Source organism: Topomyia yanbarensis, chromosome 1, assembly GCF_030247195.1.
Source record: "Topomyia yanbarensis strain Yona2022 chromosome 1, ASM3024719v1, whole genome shotgun sequence".
NCBI lineage: Eukaryota > Metazoa > Arthropoda > Insecta > Diptera > Culicidae > Topomyia > Topomyia yanbarensis.
The window spans coordinates 81,006,213-81,014,322 of record NC_080670.1 but is presented as its reverse complement, the minus strand read 5'-3'; the positions used below and the strand labels follow the sequence as shown (position 1 = coordinate 81,014,322).

At 41.0% G+C, this 8,110-nt stretch overlaps 1 protein-coding gene across 1 annotated transcript; it reads left to right on the top strand.

Moving 5' to 3' along the window:
- The first annotated feature begins 222 nt into the window (after positions 1-222).
- LOC131696299 (uncharacterized) lies at positions 223-1,020 on the top strand. The gene has a single exon (XM_058984845.1). The coding sequence runs from the start codon at positions 223-225 to the stop codon at positions 1,018-1,020; it is 798 nt and encodes a 265-aa protein (XP_058840828.1).
- Positions 1,021-8,110: the final 7,090 nt, after the last annotated feature.

The following is an 8,110-nucleotide window of genomic DNA, read 5'->3' as shown; positions in this document are numbered from 1 at the left end:
ATTTCTCAACTAGAATAGAGTTTGTGCCCTCGCCTAAGCTGCAGTTATTGATCAATTGACTGATAATTTGTGATTCTTGGTCGTGCGGTGACAATTAATAAACTTTTTGTTCTCCCAAAGTGTCGTCGGTAGTGATAGAATCCTTGTGGTGAAACCGTGGATGCATATCGGGAAAGCTTATTCGCGAAGTAGCTACTGTTGCCTACCTGTAGGCGATTCGCAATGGATTCGATCTGCCTGCAGTGCTCCGAGCCGGTAACCACTTTGAATCAGCTGAAATGCCAAGGATTCTGCGACAGAATCATGCATCTATCGTGTTCAACGCTCACTCGTCCAAAATTGGACATGATTAACGACTCAGCGAATATATTCTGGCTTTGCGACAGCTGTGTGGATTTGATGAAATCCTCCGCAGTGAATGCAGCTTTTACAGCATTGAGCGAAGCGTTCCGTTTGCTGACCGACACACATAAAACAGCGCTTGAAGCATTAAAGGCTGAAATGGAGAAAACCAGAAAATCAGTGGAATCCGCAACGACATTGCCTGCAACTCCCATATCATGGCCCGTTCCAAATAGAGCTGGAGGCAAACGTGCTCGCGAGATGGAGGATGATAAATTTCCTTCTAAATCCGATGTCCCCAGTCTAACGTGTGGCAAGAAAAAGGGTGATGTAGCAAAGGTACCCACAATCACTGTTCAACCCGCTACTAGTAAATGCTGGATTTACCTGTCGCGAATTGCTACCACCGTTTCCGAAGCTGAGGTTGGTGCTATGGTTAAGGAGTGCCTTTCAACGGACGATCCGGTCGAAGTGAAGAAGTTAGTGAAAAAAGACGCAAATTTAAGCGGGCTTAATTTCATTTCTTTCAAAATTGGTGTTGACCCTCAACTTCGTGAAATGGCTCTCAATGCCGATACCTGGCCGGATGGGATGTATTTCCGCGAGTTCATCGACTTTCGGCAAGAACGTAATAATGACGGGAAGCATGGGTTTCGGAAAACACCTCGATTGGGATAAATCCATCGCAAATAGCAGTTATTTTAGACCACGCACCGACAATTCGCCTGTTGATCAACGGCAACCGGGACGCACCGTAGAAAGCAATATGGAATCCCCCAATCCTCCCAGCACAGTCGTGCCCCTTGCAGTCAGCAGTATCTTCAGTCGTCCCGGCCCTGTGTCTGGGAATGGAGAGGGGGACTTCCAAATTGCCCTCTTTGGCAAGTATTTTAAAAATTATGTTGATGAATCAACCGTTTTTCCTGATGGAACTGTTTGTTCTAGCTCGAATGCTTCCGACCGTCAATTAATGAGTCATCGCTGTCAGCCGTCAGCTGGAAACCTCCGGAGGAGCACTCCAACTTCCATCACGAGTGCTACCAATTCATGCAGTTCACCCGCTCCTTCCGCTGTTAGCAGTCATTCCAATCGCCCCGGTGTACATTCCAGACGAATGAATCGAGGAGTGCCGGTCAGCCTTCCGTGCCTAAAATCGTCGCCCATCCACTTATACTATCAAAATGTGGGAGGCATGAATTCCTGTGCAAATACCTATCGTCTAGCTACCTCGGACTGCTGTTACGACATCATCGCATTGACAGAAACATGGCTAAATGAGCAGACTCTTTCCAGCCAGGTGATTTGCTCTGACTACGAGGTTCTCAGATGTGATCGTAGCCCTCTCAACAGTAACAAATCCTCCGGTGGTGGCGTTTTGCTCGCTGTGCGTCGTGGATTAAAAGTTCAACATATAACAAATGACGCTTGGAGCAGCATCGAACAAGTATGGGCAGCGATAAAATTGGGAAATCGAACATTATATATATGTGTGGTTTATTTCCCTCCCGATAAAATTCGCGACTCTGCACTAGTTGATTCTCATTCTGAATCATTGACTTCTGTTTCCGCGATGGCGCAACTCACTGACGAAATCATGATTATCGGCGATTTCAACCTTTCTACAATAAAGTGGCGTTCCGTTCATAACGGATTTCTACAACCCGACCCAGACGAATCTGTTTTTCATCCTGGCAGCATCACTCTTCTGGATGGCTATAGCACGGCTACACTTCAGCAGATCAACAGCACCACGAACGAGAACGACCGGATTTTAGATCTATGCTTCGTCAATGCCAGAGATCAATCGCCGCATATTTCCACCGCCCTCACCCCGCTAGTTAAGTATGTTCGCCACCATCCGCCTCTACATCTTACACTCCAGCCTTTGAAGTTTTCGAGCAACGCGCCCATCGTGTGTTACAATTATAAGCGGGCCGACTATAGCAGCATTTTGAATATTTTACAAAGTATTAACTGGGATTCTGTGCTAAGCAAGGATGATGTGAACTCCGCCGCTGAAACGTTCTGCCATATAATGAGCTACCTTATCGATCGTCATGTCCCAAAGTGTAATCAACGAAGTGATCAATCCCCCTGGCAGACAGCCGAGCTACGTCAGCTAAAAACTGCGAAAAGAGCAGCATTACGAAAGTTTACCAAACGCCGTACCTTGTCACTTAGAGCTTATTATGTAAGGCTCAATAACGATTTTAAAAAACTGAATAGTTTTTGTTTTTCAAACTACCAACGAAAAATGCAACGTAAGCTTAAGTCGGATCCTAAATCGTTTTGGAGATACGTCAATGAGCAGCGGAAAGAAACCGGCTTACCTTCTACAATGTTTTTGAATGGTGAAGTCGGGCATGATTCACAAGCCATATGCAAATTGTTCGCCTCTAAATTTGCGAGTGTGTTCGTCAGTGAGACTCTGTCCTCGCAGCAGATTGACGTTGCAGCTAGCGGCGTGGCCCAACTCGAACGGTCAGTGAGTGAGATTCCTGTGGAGCACTCGGATATTGTATCAGCAGCATCCAAGCTTAAAGCATCGTCATCTCCTGGGCCAGATGGTGTCCCTGCTGTGTTTTTGAAAAAGTGTATATCTGGTTTGGTGGAACCTCTCTGTCAACTATTCAAAATGTCACTGACAACCGCGATTTTTCCTCAATTGTGGAAAGCAGCTTTCATCTTTCCTGTCCACAAAAAAGGTGATAAGAGAAACATTGACAATTATCGAGGAATTTCTGCGCTCTGTGCCATTTCCAAGCTCTTTGAGTTAGTCGTAGTGGAGTCTGTGTTTTTTCACTGTAAGGAATATATTTCTAAAGACCAACACGGATTCATGCCGAATCGATCTACGTCGACGAATCTACTATCTCTAACTTCTTTTGTGTCCGAAGGGTTCGATGCGAATCAACAAACTGATGTTATATATACTGACTTATCTGCAGCTTTCGACAAAATCAATCACGATATCGCAGTCGCTAAATTGGAAAAACTTGGCTTCAGTGGATCACTCCTGCGATGGTTTCAATCCTATCTCGTTGACCGTCAACTCAGTGTGAACATAGGTGATGCATACTCCAAACTGTTCTCCGCAACGTCTGGTATTCCGCAAGGAAGTCATCTCGGACCATTTATATTCACTCTCAATTTCAACGATGTAAACTATCAGCTGAAAGGACCACGGTTGTCGTATGCAGATGATCTAAAAATTTTCAACAGAATTAGGAGCCGATCGGACGCACAATATTTTCAGCAGCAATTCGACACTTTCAGCAGATGGTGTGAAAACAACCGAATGATTCTGAATCCAGCGAAATGTTCTGTGATATCGTTCACCAGAAAAAAGATCCCATTGAGTTTGAATATAACTTGTCTGGAGCTCTTGTTTCCCGGGTGAGCTGCGTTAAGGATCTTGGAGTGCTGTTAGATTCGAAACTTACATTTAAGAATCACATTTCGTATGTTGTTGGTAAAGCATCGCGAAGCCTGGGCTTCATTTTCCGTACGGCTAAATCCTTTACAGACATTTACTGTCTCAAAAGCCTATACTGCTCTTTAGTGCGCTCTACGCTGGAGTATTGTTCGGCGGTCTGGAACCCGAATTACATGAGCAGCAGCGATCGAATTGAAGGCGTTCAACGAAAATTTATACGGTATGCTCTTCGACACCTGCCTTGGCGCGATCCTGTTCGTCTACCAAGCTACGAGAGTCGGTGTCAACTCATCCAGCTCGATACTCTCCAGCGTCGTAGAGAAACTGCAAGAGCCTTATTCATCTCTGATCTTCTGTCAGGACGCATCGATTCTCCAGATTTACTAGAGCGAGTTAACATCCAAGCATGGTCCAGAACGTTACGCGGAAACGTTCTTCTGAGAGTGCCGTTTCGACGAACTATTCAAACAGCTAATGCCGCTATCACGGGACTACAACGCCTCTTCAATCGTGTGTCGCACTTGTTCGGCTTTCATTTGTCTCGAATATCATTAAGAAATCGATTCCTGCAGTTTTTTAGATGTAATTAGTTTAAGTTTCCATCATTGGGGCCGAGTACGGCCTGTTGATGTGCGTGATAAATAAATAAATAAATAAATTTATGACGTAATAAATTGCTATTATTCATAATACAGTGATTTTAATGTTGCAATTACTAATACATTCGAACGTAACGTTTACCCACATCTGTTCAATAAACATGTTGATATTGTTGTGAAAAGTAAAGCAAATGACGTTTGTTGCCCCACTAAATATATATATATATATATATATATATATATATATATATATATATATATATATATATATATATATATATATATATATATATATATATATATATATATATATATATATATATATATATATTTCTGATCAGGGTAAATGAAACGGTTTGCTCGGTTGAAGTCTTCACTATCCAATCATGGTTGAAAAAAAGAAAAAGGGACAAACAACAAAACCGATTTGAAAAATGAGCGAGAGGAAAATATCTGATTTCCGGCAAAAAAGTAACAGATTGATTAGAGTGAGATGAAGCAGGTTTGTATATGATGAATGAAAGAGAGCAAAGGCTAAGATCCAGGCATACACTTGGATGATGCGAGAGCAAAGGCATTCTGGTGACTATTCTCAAGGCGAACAGTTGTTTTTTTACAATCGTCCTAGACGAAAGGTTTTTTTTTATATTATTTCGCGATGTCGGAATCGGACGATGGTTCTAAGTTCGAACACTACACATAAGAGCATTGATTGTAACGAAATTTGTTCTAAATACGAATGAGGAGCACTTTTGTTTTCATCAAATCAAAGAAAGTGTGCATTGTTTTCTATTGTTTACTGCAACATTTCAACCGATTTTGACGTTGCCAAACTGACCCCCATCGATCGGTGCAAAATCGATGTAACCTATTGTCAAACTCTGTATGTAGAGATAGGGACGTCAGTTAACTGATTACAGTACATACATGTGTTACCATTTGTCACGTTTGAGTGTGTTGGTTTGTTGCTAGTGAAATTAATCATGGCGCCCAGGATCGCGAAACACACTATCAACAAACCAACCAATCGAAACGAAGCTTGTAAGAACGTGGTGAAAATAAGTATGGCGTTCGGGATCACAAAAGGGCAAAAATTTACATTACTAACCAATCAGAACTAAGTATGGGACCACGCGCCTTATTTTTCTACTTTATTCTCTTTTTTGGTCGAAAAAACTGGCTGCCGACGCACATATAGAAAAAATGTGGACACCTGTACATCTCGACCTCACTCATACAGAAAAATGTGGCCACCTTTGTAATTTTTCATCATGTTGAAATTTTTGACAGTTGCGGCAACACTTTTTCGCACACGAACTACGTTCATATCGTTCGTGTGCGGATACGAACGTAAACAAGAATACCATTTTCGAACTCGTTCGAAAGTATTCATTCGTACGAATGACAGATACATCCGTAAACAAGAATGAAGGTGATTAACCGACATGTTCAAAACAACACAATAGCACTCTTATTCTTGTTTACGGCCGTATTGATACGGTTCGAAAGTATCTCACATTCCTATTCAATGAGGTTGATACTAAGGTGTGGCAATGCTATTGCGCTCGATCTCTGTAAAGCACGTGGGCAGCAGATATATGGAAAATATATGGAGTTGAACTTTATTACGTAATAAAGTTACAGAAATTGAGCGAGAGAGCAATACAGCATTGCCACACCTTAGTATCCAGTACATTGATTCCTATTCCCGTTTACGTTCGAACTAATTCGATCCATTCGTTCTTTCGAACATCATTCGTTCGAACGAAAAGAGCCATTCTTGTTTACGTCGTATCGCTTATTTTTAACATTGGTGATTCGCAAGTCAAGAATGTCGAATCAACTGTTCGTTTGATTGAAAGTTCGCAAGTTTTTCATGAGTTTTTTTATGATAAGTTTAATGCAATAAAAACCTTTTTCAATGGTTAAAAACGAAAGTACAAGAAAAACAAAAATAACCAACACAGAAGTTTTGTTTTGAAAAATTATTGCTATGGATAAAATACTCTGCGTGATGTTTTTTTAATTATGTATTAGAATGATAAAACTGATAAAATTATTCAAAAACCTTCTAGAGCAAACAAGCGAATATCAATGAAACCAGCATGCAAGACTCGACGCCAAACCGTGTAGATTTGGATCCCGGACTGTAGTCGATTCCAATTACAACAAGTAAAACTACTCAGATTTATTTTGTGGCGAAAACCTACATGGTTAGTGTCATTCGGTGCAGTGAATTGCTGCATTCAGAAGATACAAATTGTCGTGGCTATGTATGCGTTCTGGCCCGCAATCGAATACCGGTAAAGTGCCCGGATTCGGCAGATTAATCTAACCACGCATCCGCAATATTCGATGGGCTGCCGGAATGGTCTGTGTAAATTGCTTAGGAAGATGAACAATTTGAATATGTAGAAAAATGAGGTGGAGAGCAGTTTTTGAGAGAACATGATTTGTAGGAAAATTAATAAACATTGACTGCAATTAATGATAAATGTTGCATTGTATTATTTATAAATCAAAAGGAACCTGCGATGCCATAAAGTTTTTTGGAAATATAGCATAATTTAATAATTGAAATTGGAGATTTGGAAGAAGTGTGCATACTTGTCCAAGTTGTTCCCCTGTACGCTTGGAATCGGTGCGTTCTGTCACAATAAGTGACTATAGTCACCAAAGTGACTCCGGTAATCGCTTTTTTCGCTCTTGGGCTCTATTCTCACAGTCACGTCACTTAGTGACTAGAAGGAAATTTTCTTCCAATCACTAGGTAGGCGACGTGACTGTGAGAATAGGTCCCCTTATCTCATCCAACTAGGTGAGGTGACAGTGACAATGGCTCTTAACTTATCCTATACAAAAATTTGCTTCAAACGTGATTCCGTTATATATTTTTTGTATTTTTATTTGCGTGAAAATGTTTTCATTCTTCACGTCTGCTGATCTAGTTTGTATTGCTCTGTTAACTAATAATCTATGAGCATTATGTATGCTATATGCTACTCTGTTGGTTGGGATATCTTTCAATAAATGAAATATCGTGCTTTCACCTCATTCAAACATGCATTATAATTTTATACAAGAATAAGAGTGTTATTGTATGTTAAACATATATTGTGCAGTGCGCAGCAAACATTTATGATTTTCGATGACTTGGCTGGAGAATAATGCAATTGCCGGGCGCCCAGTATGCACCGAAAACGGTTTTTCAGCACTCCGATTGTCCGTTCAATAATCCCTCTTGCCAAGCTAGGCCGCCTATTAAAATTGCTTTCTTTGTTCCATCTTCCGGTGCTCGGTGGGGAGTTATCAACCACGGTTCAGATGGATAACCAGCATCCCCTAACATCAGTATGGGAAATTAGTAATGTGTAAGCTATTTATAAAACAATGAATTACCTAATATCCTGGTGTTTCTGTCGCCATTTCTGTGGAGTTGTAGCATGTGTTTTCGAGCCGCGCTCAGCCTCCAAATATGTGAGTCGTGGTTGGATCCCTGATAGCTTGCGTCGATAAAACGAATCCGTTATTGGTCGTCACAAATCTAAATAAAATTAGGTACAAATGTAAATATATACAACATAATAGTACATTTACTTACGATCATAGCATTTAGGCTATAAAATCCTTTACGATTGTAAAAAAAAGATTGCGATTTGTCGTCAGTGGAACTATTTTAATATGTGTTCCATCAATACACATAATCACACCAGTAATTCCGGATTTTTCATAG

Bases quoted from the DNA above. Each gene is read 5' to 3' on its own strand.
- LOC131696299 (XM_058984845.1), top strand. From the start codon at position 223: ATGGATTCGATCTGCCTGCAGTGCTCCGAGCCGGTAACCACTTTGAAT.